The sequence below is a fragment of the Lycium barbarum genome, chromosome 12 (genome assembly GCF_019175385.1).
Source record: "Lycium barbarum isolate Lr01 chromosome 12, ASM1917538v2, whole genome shotgun sequence".
NCBI lineage: Eukaryota > Viridiplantae > Streptophyta > Magnoliopsida > Solanales > Solanaceae > Lycium > Lycium barbarum.
In genome coordinates, this window is record NC_083348.1 from 74,262,565 (window position 1) to 74,278,270 (window position 15,706).

The 15,706-nt window shown below is 36.0% G+C and overlaps 1 protein-coding gene across 1 annotated transcript; it reads left to right on the top strand.

Moving 5' to 3' along the window:
- The first annotated feature begins 5,330 nt into the window (after positions 1 to 5,330).
- On the top strand, positions 5,331 to 14,092 carry LOC132621926 (uncharacterized). The gene is made up of 8 exons (XM_060336402.1): positions 5,331 to 5,554; positions 6,722 to 9,889; positions 10,775 to 10,927; positions 11,625 to 11,788; positions 11,890 to 12,037; positions 12,350 to 12,472; positions 12,913 to 13,000; positions 13,638 to 14,092. Exons 2-8 carry the CDS (start codon positions 6,956 to 6,958, stop codon positions 13,838 to 13,840), a joined length of 3,813 nt encoding a protein of 1,270 aa, XP_060192385.1. The 5' UTR covers positions 5,331 to 5,554; positions 6,722 to 6,955; the 3' UTR covers positions 13,841 to 14,092.
- The last annotated feature ends 1,614 nt before the right edge of the window (positions 14,093 to 15,706 follow it).

Below are 15,706 nucleotides of genomic sequence, written 5' to 3' on the forward strand. Positions count from 1 at the left end.
TTGGCTCGTGCCAGAATGGTTAGAAGTATCTGGAGATTCAATTGAAATTTTTTTTGTTTACGATGCGAGAAAATAGAGTTGGCTATTCGTACTTTAATGCTAAATGCATATAATTCTTGGAACTTACATTTTCATCTTGAGTTAAAAATGGTGTTGTAATTTACCTTCTTGAAGAGAAATACGGGAAAATTCTAACCCACGTCAACTTTCAACTTAGATGCTACTTTGAGACTTAATTATCATCAAGAATATGAAGGCATTTCTCAGCAAGGGAAGGCAGTTGAAGTATGACAAATAAGGTGAAAGTGAATGTATGTGTGAGAAGCCATGAGATGGTACTTTTAAGATGAAGTATCTATTCATCGATATTATGATTGGCTAGTTCTATATTGCCTACATCCATTACTACATTATTTACATCAAAAAAACCATTTACAGGCTATATTATCTACATAATGGAAAGGATGGTGCGTTTTCTGTTGCTTCTTTGTAACCTTCTTTTTGATAGAATTTGGTAAAAAGGTACATGCAGAGTTGTGAAGTAATGATCGATTGTTACCAGTTATATTTCAAAGAAAAGAGAGTTGAAAGACGATAAACAGCATAGGCATGAAGTACAAAATTGATTGCGTTGGTCTAACAATTGTATTCCAATGCGTGAAACTAAAGCTTATCCAGCTGTGTAAGTAGTAGTTGAGAATTTTAAGAAAAGTTAAAAAAGGCAAAGAAGAAGAGGAGAAACAAACATAAACAGATGCCAAGTCACGTTTTGCTACCCCTTCTTAGGAAAGAACAAAATTTTTTAGAAACCCATAAAACTTTTATACCCTTTTTGCTAACTCATTGTCACAAGTTATTTCAAGAGACGTGAATGTGACAAAAGTTATTGTATATTCTTATGTCAGTTCGAAAGTGTTATGGCTCGTCATTTTTTCTTGATATAAATTTCTTAACTTTGTTGACACTTGGTGTGAATGAGCTGAACAATGCCATTGCTACAACAAAGTATGGGTGTTTCATATTCAAATTTTTTGCCTCCACAAAATTTACACTAGGAAACCGCATTTAATATGACATAATTCACTGATGGCTGGACACTTCCCAAGCAGCGACCTTCTCTAAAATCATAACGTGCATGTGTAGACGATATCTTAAGGATATATTTAACATAATATGAAGATACAATCATTGTTATTTCTAACATAAATGTTTTAAACAAACTTAAATTTCTACTTATCTAGCCTGTTTTTGTCATAAGCAATGACTCTCTCGTAACAAGAGAACTTGCTCGTTTGAAACAGTCGCTACCTCGATGAACGATGCATTAGCTGATTCAATAATACTTGAGCTGGCAACAAGATGTCTGGTGCTAGTTTCAGCCTTGTTTGCCTCGTACTCATGCTAGAAGGGCCTCTATTTATGAGATTGCATCATTTTGTATAATTCACATTTTCTGCCCTTTTTGTTTTCAAAGTTCTAATTAGTTTATTATGTTTGCTCGACATTTTCAAAACACTTTTTTATTCCTTGAACATGAGATATAAATTACATCTTTAATTTTGCACTCGATGCTATTTCTTTCTACTATAATAGCCCAACAAAAAATCACAGCAAGAGTAAAAACAATTCATACAAGTGGACGATAAAAAATTACATTCTTTCATGACGAAGAGAAGTATGCACGAAAAAAACGCGAATGAAGAAAAGAAAAATATGACTGAAACTAATCAAAAGCCTCACGTACATGTGGTTCCAACACTGATGAAATCAATTCAAAAACCCCAATTTAATACTCTAGAACAAAATTTGAAAAACTTCAAAAATTAACCGGGAAACCTCAATTTAATACTCTAGAACAAAATTGCAAAACTTCAATTAGTACAATCAACCAAAAAAAAAAAAAAGATTTCAATAACATATAATTTAACGTAAAACTATTAAGACAAACCAAAGCAAGAATCTCGAAAAGCATGAGAATTTACTAAGCAACGTAATAGTATACCAAAAAAAATTCAGCTTGATTAGGTCAAAAACTCAAATCATGGTCACTACCGGGTTGAGATCGAGAACCCCACAATTATTGAAAGATGAATTAGCAAACACGGGAAAGACTCAAAAGAATTCTCTGAGAAAGAAGGCAAAAGTTAGATAAGAATGAAGAGAAAAATAGAGTAATAACATTGAAAGAGAACTAAGAAAAGCAACAATAGAGACCTAAAATAAATTGTTGCATTCAGTTGGAACTTCTTGAAATTGAAAAAAAGGAGAGAAAACTAAAGTTGGAGATGAATGGATTGTTCTTATATCTTCAGATTTAACACACAACCATTAGATGGCGAAACTAGTTCAAGGAAAAATAGATTAAGGAAAAGAGGAAAACTATAAAAAAGAAAGATACATGAAGCTAAACTCTGTTGAAATCAAGAAGAGAATCGAACAAAGTTTTGTGTATCTACATGCAGAAAGCACTAGAAAATGCTAATAAACGGAAAACCTTGTTTCCATTTACAAAGACAGTTGGATACATATTTAGTTTACATATAATGACTTGATTTAATAAGTGAAAGGCACGTAAGTAATGAAATAGACGATAATATAGACAGCAATCGGAAGACAAAAATGTCCTCAATTCTAAATTTATAGACATGAAGCATCCACGTAGAAACAAGGCTCTTCTAAATTATACTAAAGTTAAGTGTTCCGATCTCATTTCTTTTAATAAAGGAAGTTGTTACTAAGTAAGAACTTTTTGGTCAAAGTAGAACCACAGCAACACTGAAGTATTTAGCTCAAATAAGTTCCTTAAACATAGATATATTTTAGTTCTCATATTGTAGTATTAAGTATATATGATGATTAAAGCTTACAAAAAGTTAATATTTTTGTCCTAGTAAAAAAATAATCAGCTGAGTTTATTAAAATTTTAAAAAAGTACATTAAAATTTTGTTTGTGTCTTCATTTTTTCCAATTATCTCCGGCAAGATAAATATTTATTGGTAAGTCTCAACATATCCATTACATAGAAGAATTTGATAATGAGAATTCTAACTCATCATATAATCATTATTAAACATCCTTATCGCTACCATTTTTATTTACCTAATACGTTAATTTTCTTCATTGAATTTAATACACGTTGTTTGTCATATATGAATAAAAATAGAAAATATGTTGATTACACACCTTAGAAGAAAGTGCAACAATATTAAGAGTATTATTCTAATTAGGAAAATATAATTTTAATTACGAATAATCCTTTTGAACCTTAACTTCTTCTTGGTAACCAACCATATTTTATCAGAACTTTAAAGCATACATGCTTTCAAATTGACATGATAAGAATGAACGTTTTAGTTATTTATATTTATGTAGTTTGATTAGAACATATTTACATGCTTTCAATGATGATTTTTGTGCTTTTAAACTCTATACTTTGTCTCCTTTGCAACAGTAATTAGGTTGAGTTATACTATGAACTATGTTAAACCTCTATATTTCTTAAATTTCTCAATACATCCAATCCTAATATGATTAGCAATATTACACGAGATAGTCAATACAAGCACAAATCAGGTAGAACAGTCTTTGCAACACAAAGGAAGACAAAAGATAGCACAGAAGTGGCAAACATGGTGGAAACACACGGTACGGTAGGCTTTGTAGATTGCACAGAAGTTGCAAACACGGTGGAAACACATTGGAATCTTAACATTCATTTCCTAAATTATATGTTAGTTCACCTGGTTCTTTCACAATGGGTGGTATTAGTACTATTTTGTACTCATTCCCTCGAGCAAAAATTAAGGGGAATTAACATGAAACAAGCAGAAATTACATAGGGGAACCAATAAAAGCACAAATCAGGCAAATATCAACAACATTCTCAAGATGAAAAGAACGGTAAAAAGGAATCTACACATTTCGATTATGCTTAACTACGGCTGTGGAAGAATCATTTCAATATGGAAAAAGCATTCCTAGATCGAGTAAAATCAAAAGTGAAAAAAGAACAGGAAGAGACAAACAACAACATCAACATCACCATGAACAAACAACAAGCAAGTCAGAATCATGAAGATACAGAGAAGTCAGAGCTTAGCAACATACCGTTTAGAAGATGTATTAATGCAACAGGATGAAACAAGAGGTTAATCAATCACGACATTAACGTTCTTCAATTTCAAGCCTACACCGACAAGATCTAAGCTCACTGAGATGAAAATACACACAAAGAGGGGTTGATTTCATAGATAGAAACCGACGGAGAGACCTAGGAATGAGTGCATATACCATCTCCATCGAAACTTTACCAATTTGGAAGGCTTACTGTTTTATGTTTCGTGCGACACTATTTTGTTTTTGTTGGATTTTAATAAATCAATAAATAGTCATTGGGACCCACCCAGTGACCTTGCTTTTGAAAAAAAAAAATATGATTTGCAATTTATATGCATCCAAACATATAGGTTTTACTAGCTATCTTTCGATATATCGATGCTCACTTCTCTTATTTTTTAATATCATACCGTTCTTTGATTCGTATTTTTTTTTTTTTTTTGCTTTTAACTGCCGAGACCACCCCTCGCCTCTAATAATTCTTTACCAGACATATAATCAGTATGGCAGAATTTACTGTCTACCTCATCAATTCTTACAAAAAAGAAGTTCGGTCCCCAAAATGAAGTCCACTAATGTTCAAATAACTTAGAAGGAACAGGCCATTTCTTTAAATTAGTCCTTACTACATTATCTCCCAAAATCAGGATTCAATCAGGGTGTTAATTTTAACACGTTTTTATTAGTTTCAATGAATATTTTATGGAGTTTCATTACCTGAACAAAAAGTGTTTGTCTTTTTGTGAACTTGAAGGATCAAACCTGTTCAACTTCATCCTACAAGAACAAAAAACAGACTTGCCTTTACAACTTAAACCGACAATTTTAGAGCCCGTTTGGATTGACTTATAAGTTGTTTTCAGTTTTTTTGAATGTTTAGCTGGCCAGCTTAAAGTCATTTTGTGCTTAAAATAAGTTCAAAAAAATAATTGTGCCAATTTGACTTAGCTTATCTAAAGCAGCTTATAAGCTGAAAACAACTTATAAGCCAAAAAAATAAATTAAACTACCCCAACTTATTTTTTTTAGGCATAAATCCATCCAAACAGGCTCTTAAACATTTGAGTTAAAAGCTTGAAGAAAGTGCAAGATTTATAGAAGTACAAGGACTTAAACGAAGTATAACAAGCGGGGGTTGCATTTGTAATGTTGCGAGTGAGCGTGACGCATGTATATCTTTCAATTGACGAAATTGCCACTACGCAAAACTTTCGTTTTACGGAGCAAACCAATAATATGTCCCCAATGTACCACACGTTAAGCTAAAAAGTACCATCGTTAAGACAGCATTAAGGACCAAAAGGGCATTTCAGTTCAATTACACAACCCTTGCAAACCCTCTCATTGACTCTCTCAAAGTGATAGTAATTTTAGAAAAATCTCTCTCACAAAATCTTCTATTTTATCGTTTCGATAATAGCGATGTTTAGTTAACAGGTACGAAAACAATTTTATATAGATGTGCTCTTTTTATGATTTAATTAATTTTGATCGGGGAATTAAATTATTCTTATTTGGTTTAATTCGATATGTTTAGCGTTGATTAAGTGATTTTTGGTTTGATTGAACTGATGTTGTAGCTTTTTGAGCTGGATCTTAGGTCTGAAAGGTCTGGGTTGGGCTGGCCGGGTTTTGATTTGCTCGGGTCGGGTCATGTGTACTCCGAATAAGTTCAGATCTTTTGGGAGAATGTTGAACCAGTTAGGAGACTTGTTTTGTACATTTACTAGTGTGAAGGATTTGATTATTTATTTTTGGGATTATATGAAGTATTTGTGTTATGGTTTATAGGTTAGTTGAAAATGTAGAAAATCTACTGTTAGAGAATTCTAAGTTATTTAATATTGAAATGGGAATGGTCCGGATGAAGGGAACTGATAGTGAGGATTCGTAAAGACAACTCTAAATAACTTGGGAATAAAGTGTATTTGTGATTGTTGTATAACAATGTTGTCAAAGGCGCGCTTCAGCTCAAAACATGTTGAGCGCTTCGCCTCGCTTTATGTGCGCTTCAGTGTCATCATCAAGCCTCTAAGACATACTCTTCCCTTGCCAATGAGCCTCTCTGGAAGAGGTGACACTAGATAATTGACATTTCGCTTGATCGTAATGTTTTTACAATTTCTTTGTCCATGTATTTGTTATCCATGCTTATTATTATTAGTCTTGAACTTAACATATATACACACACACACACAGACTCTTTTGCACCATTGCGCCTTTTTTCATTAAAGCTCACGCTTCATTTGCGCTTAAAACCCCAACTGACCTTAGAGCTTTTTTGCGCTTTTCGCTTCTGATAACTCTCGTTGTATTTGTGTCATGATTTGTGATTGAATAGCGGTTGCTTTTCCGTTAGACCGCTGGAGTCATTTTTAAATGCCTTTGCTGTACTTTGGATCAGTCATGTCAGGCGTTTATTTTTCCAAATTAATCTTCACAGGCCAACTTAGTATGATTCCATTAATGAGAATCACTTTGAAATGTCGAAATCACTGCTTAACTACTATGTTTTACATTACTTTGGACATGGATAATGTTGAGCGTTCTCTAACCTTTCTCGTTAAACATGCTCTGATAAAGCATTGCTTTCTGTGCTTGCAGCTTCTGTTTCCTTACCCAACTGCAAGATCAAGGTATGACTGTAGAAGTTCTACGGGAATGTAGTGTAATAAGGAATCTGTTCCTGCTCTCTTTCATTACAAGGATCAGCTGTTAAAATGTGATCATGATACACCTGTAAAAAGTTCTGTAAGGGTGACTAAATAAGAAATTAGCTATATCTCATTTCTTTTTGGAACAGTCTTTTTAGGCTGTGAATGTTGAGATTTGTTTCATATGGATAGAAATGTTGGCAAAGGCATGATGGGACAGCAGAACTATGAACAAGGCCGCTATAGCTCTGTAGAGACTAGAAATGAGGTTATTGGTTCTACAAATCAGAGATTTTTTCAGGATCCATCTGGTTCTATTAATACAAACATAAGACCACCCGATTTCACTGCACCTGTTGGAGCTAGGCCTGTAAATTATTCTATTCAGACTGGTGAGGAGTTTGCTCTGGAGTTTATGCGGGAAAGGGTGAACCCTAAGCAGCATCTCGTTCCGCATGCTTCTGGTGGGACTAGTGGTGCAACTTCTTATATGGACCTGAAGGACATACTTGGAATATCTCATACAGGTTCTGAAAGCGGATCAGATATCTCCATGATTGCCCCAATGGAAAAAGGTCGAGATCAAAATCATGAGAGATCTAGGACTTCCGTAAATGATGAGAAGTCCTACCACCAAGTTGCACAATCTGTGCCCAGAACCTCATCAAGAAATAGCAACATCCGTGGGTATCAAAGCCACGTATCTTCTAGATCTAGCACATCAGAAAAGTTGAGGTTTCTCTGCAGTTTTGGCGGTAGAATTATGCCTCGTCCAAGTGATGGAAAACTTAGATATGTTGGAGGTGATACACATCTTATTCGAGTCAGCAAGGATATTTCTTATGAGGAGCTTATGCAGAAGATGTTGACAATATATAGCCATGCTCATACCCTAAAATATCAGCTTCCTGGTGAGGATCTTGATGCGTTGGTGTCAGTTTCTTGTGATGAGGATGTGCAGAATATGATAGAGGAATGTCATGTTCCAGAAGGTGATGGATCACAGAAAATGCGGATTTTTCTCTTCTCTAACAGTGACTTGGATGATACTCAAGCTGGGATTGAGAATGTTGAAGGAGATTCAGAGATGCAGTATGTTGTTGCTGTCAATGGCATGGACTTCGGGTCTAGAAGAAACTCAATTGCTCTGGCAAGCACTTCAGGAAATAATCTCGATGAGTTTCTTAGTTTAACAATTGGCCGGGAGAATGGTCGAGTTGCTGCTGATGCTTCTCATTCAGTGGCTGGTGTGCCTCTAACTGGTCAATCTGGTCATGTGATGGCGTCAGGTTCATTACCTGCCTCTGACTCCAACCAACAAGGGTACCATGGTCAAACTATTCATCACGGCGGTGCTGAATGGAGACCTTTACCCCCTTCCATGCCTGTTGACAACTTCCAAAATTTAGATGCCAAAAGCACTGGTTTGCCGCAGTACGGGCATGATCCTCATCCACCCAACTCCTCACAACTCACAGATAACTTTGTTGTTAGTTCTGGCCACAGTTACCTGAATGGGGAAGGAGGTTCAACTCACGAGCAGCCATATAGAAGTTCGCATATGAACAGCCAAGAAGCACCAGCTGAGGTGGTAAAAATGAAAAGAGACGTCTCTTTCCAGAAGAAAGTTGAACTTGCTAAAGATCAATCTCTGGAAAAGGAAGTGCTTAAGGACGCAAAGATGAAAAGAGAAAGCTCTGCACAAAAATTGAATGAGCCTGAGAAAATGCGGTGTGCGGAAACTGAGAAAGTTATTTCCTCGAATTCAGTTGTCAATTCTGCCCCAAGTCCTGTTTCCCGAGTTGAAGCATCAAATTCTGCTGCTACGGCAGTTTCTGGAAATTCTGTCTTGCCATCTAAACTGAATGGGAAGAGTCAGGAACAAGTGCAAGGCACAGTGTCTCTTGGAGCTGTTCAAGAAGAAAAACCCGATGGATATAGTGAAGATGGCCACTTTTCTGCATCTGGTAGAACTTTGAACGCAGTCTATGGCGATTGTGAAGCATACCCATATGACCTTAGCTATGAGCCACCTTCAATGCCTCCACGAGTTTTTCGTTCTGAACGTTTGCCCAGGGAACAGGCTGGCCTAAATCGCTTGTCCAAATCTGATGATTCCTCTGCTGCGCAGTTCATAATGACCCATGCACACTCCGAAGGCAGCCAGCAGATCCTGGAATCAGTTGATAAATTACATGATGGAAATGTGAATCCCTATACTGGGATGTTTATACCTTCTGATAAGAATCTGTCTGCTGATCAACCTGCTGCCGAAGAGAAAAAGGTTGAACATCAGCAGTCTGTAGAGTTAAGTGACAATGCCAAGGGAGTTAATTCAAAAGTTGGTGAAGATGTTTCTGAAGCAAATCTTGAGAAGCCAGAACTGAAAGCAGCAACTTATGCTGATAAAGTGAAATCGGGACCAAATAATCCTATCACTAGCAATACTGTTCATGACGTATCTGTTTCCAAGCCACCGGAGCTTCATTGGGGTGATGCAGCTGCAAATAGACCGGAGGAAAATAAACCTACAGGGCAAATACAGCCATTAGCTGAGAGAGAGCCTCAAGTTGCAGCAGTGGCCACAGGGAAGCCATCTGCTACCAGTGGCTCTCCTGAGTACGGGGACATTCTTATTGACATTAATGACCACTATCCCCGAGAGTTCCTCTCTGATATTTTTTCCCAAGCTAAAATAATGGGTGATTCATCAGTGCCTGTTCCACTGCGCGCTGATGGAACTGCTTTGAGTTTGAATATGGAGAACCATGAACCAAAGCACTGGTCTTTTTTTCAAAAGCTAGCCCAAGATGATTTCATCAGAAAAGACGTGTCTCTGATAGACCAGGATCATCTTACTCTCTCTTCTACTCGGGCAAATGTTGGGGATGAAACATCCATTGATTATGGTTATCCTCCTTTTAGTGGTGGAGCTATGATAGACCATATGGACTCCCGAATGAATATTGAAGGTGATATTCAACACCCATCACGTGATAATGTTGAACCATCCACCATGAATATGCCTTCAGATTACAATCCTTCTCGAACCACTGTCATTCAAAGCACACAGTATGATGGTGCAATGCATTTAAAAGTACCCGAACCCGATTATCAGGTATTCTTTTTAAATTGTTGCTTATAGCAGCGTAATTGTGCTCAGGTTATATTTATTGTCTCTTATTTTCTGAACTCGTACAAATGTGATTAAAAACCCCTTTCATTTAACTTGAAGGATGAGAACCAAGAAGTTCGGGATACTGGTTTTCCACTTATTGACCTCTCTATGGCAAATTTTGATCCAAACTTGTGGACTTAAGCCCTCGTAAATATCATAGATCAGGCATATCTTGTATGTATACTATTTGATAGTTGAGTCTTCAGTGAATGGGTGATGCATACAACCGAAGGTAGCATAGGTCACAGCCAGTAGTAACATTTCTTCATGCCCAAAGTATGGGATAAATTCAAGTTTTGATTTTCTGCTTACAATTTTTATATGACAATAAGTTTGACATGAAGGCTAAGAAATTCATGGTTATTGGAAAAAAAACACTCTGTTAGGAGCTCAATGTATCTTCACTTCTCGAGTCCTATCTGCGACATTGTTGCGTTGGTTGGAGAGGAGGGTGCTTTTGGTTCATATACTTGGCTTGCTCTTCTGTATCTTGAATTTATGCATTTATTTAGTGCAGATGTGGAGAGAGTATTTTTAACTTGTTGCTTTACTTAGAGATGGAGGGGGCTTTGCATTTATATGCATGGTGTGCTCTTCCGCTTCTTTAGTTTATGCATTTGATGTAGATATTGAGAATGCTTTTACCAATCAAGAATATATTAAAATGGAATACATTTTAAAACTCACCATTCCGTATTTCTATTTGGTCATTTGCATGTTTTGACTAGCCAGACAGATTAGACATCCTTTTATTTAAGCTGTGATAAGTACATGCAGCTGTAGTTTGAGTCAATTTACAGTTAACCTGTTTTACTTGCCTCGCAGATTATCAAGAATGAAGATCTTGAGGAGTTGAGGGAATTGGGTTCCGGAACATTTGGAACTGTTTACCATGGAAAATGGAGAGGAACTGATGTTGCCATAAAGAGAATAAAGAAAAGCTGTTTCACAGGTCGCTCATCAGAGCAGGAGAGATTGGTGAGCGTCTTTGTATTTGTATAATTCTGTCTGCCACAATATAATTAATCAGCACCAACCCTGATCAAAAAAAAATTAATCAGCACCAACCCATCCAAAAATAATTAACCGGCACCCGTTTTCCTGATTCATCAGCTTGAACTCCAACTTTGTAGATTAGAGTTGTTTGAGAAAAGTTGTATGAACAGCTTTTCGCTTGCATTTTTATTTTGACATAATACATAAATAAGCCCTTAAACTTGGCCTCAGCTGGCAAGTATGCCCTCCAACTTTGGGTGTGCACAAGTAGGCAACTCAACTTGTATAAAGTTGAACAAGTAAACACGAATGATGACATGTCACTGATGTGGCACATAATATTGGAGGGCCACGTCAGTGCCATGTCAACATTTGTGTTTACTTGTTCAACTTTATACAAGTTGAGGTACCTACTTGTGGACAGCCAAAGTTGAAGGGCATATATGCCAGCTGAAGCCAAGTTTAAGGGCCTATTTATGTATTATGCCTTTTATTTTTCATGCTGTAACTTTGTTAGCAGTATGGAAATAGATGTTGAGCAAATTTCATTGTAGTTCAGAAATCTAATTCTGTTTTGATCAAATTTAAACCCGTAGAAGCGTATTAGTTCATATATTTTTCATGCTATGAGATTTTTTATGCTAGCATTTTCATAATGGAATCATTGAACTATTTCCAGACTCATGAGTTTTGGTGTGAAGCTTCAATTCTTTCAAAGCTTCATCATCCAAATGTGGTGGCATTTTATGGTGTAGTGCAAGATGGGCCAGGGGGGACTCTTGCCACAGTAACAGAATTCATGGTGAATGGGTCTCTCAGACATGTTTTGCTTTGCAAGGACAGGTGTTATTTCTAACCTTTCAACCTTTTGTATTATTTCTTTTTGTATCTAGCTCTGTTTCGGTGTTTCCCCATGACGGATTTTCTTACTTCTGACTTACCAGACACCTGGAACGCCGCAAGAAGCTGATAATTGCAATGGATGCTGCATTTGGAATGGAATATCTGCATTCAAAGAATATTGTACATTTTGATTTGAAATGTGACAATTTGCTTGTCAACTTAAAAGATCCTTCCCGACCCATCTGTAAGGTGTGTAAAAGTATATAATGGTTTTTTATTTTTTTCTTTTAGAAATAAAAGGTCTGATGACTGTAATCACTAGCTGAGATATTTGGATCTAGGAGCACGTTTCCTCGGCTTCTTTTAATTGATCATTCATGTAATGATCTTAATAGTGCCTTTGAACTGTAAATAATTTCCTTCGCCACTAACTTTGTTATTTTCTCATCATGATCATTAGTACCAAGTTCTATTGGCAGAAAATTCATTTCTCCAAGAAATAAACAATAAGATGTGTAGTATCAAGCAAAACTAAAAAAGGTCCTGTCAATTTTATTATAGGTTGGTGACTTTGGACTTTCAAAAATAAAGAGAAATACGTTGGTCACTGGTGGTGTTAGGGGAACCCTTCCATGGATGGCTCCAGAGCTATTGAATGGTAGCAGTAATAAGGTTTCTGAGAAGGTAAGCTTTCAGATCCTAATCTTTACATTCACATATACAAGTCCGATATGTCAGTATATTTTTGTTTCTTTTTGTGGCATGGCGATGGGGAGAGCATATTTCTTGCTGATCAACTCAAATTTCTATTATTAAATTTTTATGCTAACCCGCCTTTAACTAGTGATGGGTAGGAAGTATGTTGATGCTTCTCTCCATCTGTTTTCCGAACCTTGGAAATCATTTGGATGGCCTCTTCTCTCTGTTTCGTTTTCTGTCTATTAAATTTCTGCAGTCAATAACCTGTGTCCTTTTGTTTTTCTATACTCCCTCTAATTTTCTTACTTGGTAATCTTTGTTTGACAATCAAATTGATAAGGACCTGAACCCATAGATACAAGAGATGTGAGAAATTAAATCAGAATGACCTTCCTCTTCTGAGTGGCATTACTGAAACTTTGCAGGTTGATGTTTTTTCCTTTGGGATTGTGCTATGGGAAATTCTGACTGGCGAGGAACCTTATGCTAATATGCATTATGGAGCAATTATAGGTTTGCTTTACTCAATCATCTTAGCTTTGTCTCTGCTGTTCAGTACTGACTTCTTCTTTTATTGCTTTCTTGAAATGAAATAAAGCTATCACCTGTCAAATCTTTTGTTTCCTAGTAACCTACAAATAGCTGCCTTTAAAAGTAAACGAGTGAGTGAGTGTGAGAGCTCATTAACAGCAAAAAAAAGCACCAATAACCGATTCTTTTGACTGGGAAAAAAAGCTGCATAAAAGTGTAATGCATCAAGTCAGGATGTTTTATTTTCATCCCCCTAATTACAGAATGATTGCTTTTATATTTAATTAAGAAATGTTCAGTCTCTTCAAGGAGCAACACATTAAATGATGTTGATACTATAGCTGAAAGGCACTCCAGAAAAGCAATTTAATGAATAAATAGAAGTATAGCAGGTCTAATTGCCTCTAGTTTCTACTCAGCTCGAGTGCCGCCAATCTTCTTGGGAGCCTCTTGGCATGTCTGGCTAAACATACAGTGTAATCTATAGTGGAACTCTATCTGCTTCCCTTAGTCCCACCCTCATAAATATCTTAATGTTGTCCAGTAAAATAGCTGGGAATTATAAGAGCCAGAGTTAGTTCGGAAATTCGTGCGTCTTGATATCTTGTGTTATATGCAGGTGGTATAGTCAACAACACCTTGAGACCACTTGTTCCAAGCTACTGCGACACCGAGTGGAGAATTCTTATGGAACAGTGTTGGGCTCCAGATCCTTCTGTTAGGCCATGTTTTACTGAAATTGCCAGACGCTTACGTGCTATGTCTGCGGCATGCCCAACAAGACCACTAGCTCATCCACCTCAAAACCAACAGTCCAAGTAACGACGTGGGCAATTTTTCTGCATTCCTGCCTCCATATTCTATAAGCTGTTTCTATAAGGATACTGGACATATCTGTATATCATATTTAGTGGGGAGAATTGCCTCCTTCAGGTTGTGAAATCACATTGTCAAAAAACTAATGATCGACAGAGTATATATATTATTACCGAGAAACATGAAAAAAAAATCATGATATATTGCAACTTGTAAAGCATCATTTGTATCTAAAAATGAAACCTTTTCCCTTTGAAAGAGACTGATGGTTCGTGTGATAAAAGAGTTTTCCTTTTTGCATTTTTGTACAGAAAGCCTAGATGTTTATCCCACCAATTATTTAGGTTCTTGATTTGTGTAGGAACTAAGGAAAATTCTTTTCTTTAGTTTGAGGGGAAGGAATAACAAAGCTAGAGAAATGTAGGTCTCCAGTTTTGGCAAATTTTATCCCAGAACAAATTTTCTTTCACTCTAGCAAGCTTCTCGTACGAACAGGGCTAATTCATCCAACATCATTGCCTTCTAATTGCCTAAATATTACAACCAGATTGAATGTACAAGCTTAAAATGAAAAACTGATTATTACAAACATTGCAAATGAATTTTTTAAACGGATAGAGGGTCAAAAATATCCCTGAAGTATGTTAAATTCACAACATTGCCCTCCGTTGCTAATTTGGTCTAATCATACCTCTACAATTACTTAATTGGACAAAAAATGACCTTATTCCGCACAAAATTTAATAGAGCATAATTAGAAGATTAATAAGGACATATATGGGCTTATAATCATACATTAAGGGCATATTTGGACATATATGTATATATTAATGATATATTTGGACCAATTTACTACATAACTGCAAGTTGCATTTATGAAGCAACTTGATTAAGCTATACTCCCTCCGTCCCAAAATTAAGTATTGTTTTAACTCATTTAACGTTCATTAAAAAAATAACAAATACAAGATATAGTTTATTAACTTTACCCTTATTTATTAGATGTTTCTTGAGAATTGAACACTATTAAGAAGAAGTAATTCTTTAATTTCAAAAGAGTAGTTTGGTTTTACAAAGATTGAGTTTTAATTTCAAATAAATAGGCTTCGTTTACAAGGCGTTGGTTATAGTTGCAAAGCTAAAGGGTTACTTTTTAAATGCAAATCTAAGCATTTTTTTTAAGTAGGAAGTTCTGCTTTCTCATTGCTCTTCTTGACTCGCTGCACCAAAGCAAGTAATAATTCAACTCTTCTGAAGTTTAAAGGATTTGTATTTAGAAAATCATGTCATAGTTATATTTATTTTTAGTTCAAATAACTGAATACAAAACTTCTGTATTTGCTAGGACATTCCATGTAGTACCTTAACAAAGATGTCTACTTCTATCTATTTATAAGACACTTTCATGTCCTTCCGGATTTGATGATAGACAAAGATTTCTCAAGGCGCTACTATCAAATTGATGTTTTCGATACAAAGTCTTCTACTTGGAGCGTTGTTGTGAAGTGTTTTACTGCACTCTATCATATGTGGATACGTGCCATGGAATTTATTGGAATAATGCAATTCATTGGGGTGAATCGATGTATTTTGACGTTGATAAGGGTGTGATTGGTACTTCTCCCAAGGTTCCGGCAATACACTGGAGGAGGCATAATGAAGGCTATTATATGCCTTTGGTTGTGGAATCTGGTGGCCATTTGCATTTCATTATTAGTAATTTCTCTAACCTGACTGTTTTGGAGCTGGAATTCTAAATGGTCTATCAAGTATCACGTTGACTATGCTAGAATTCAGGATGCCTTTCAGAATATTCGTCTGTTTGGTATTATTCGGAGACAGAATGAAGAACAATCATTCCTGCTATTTCAT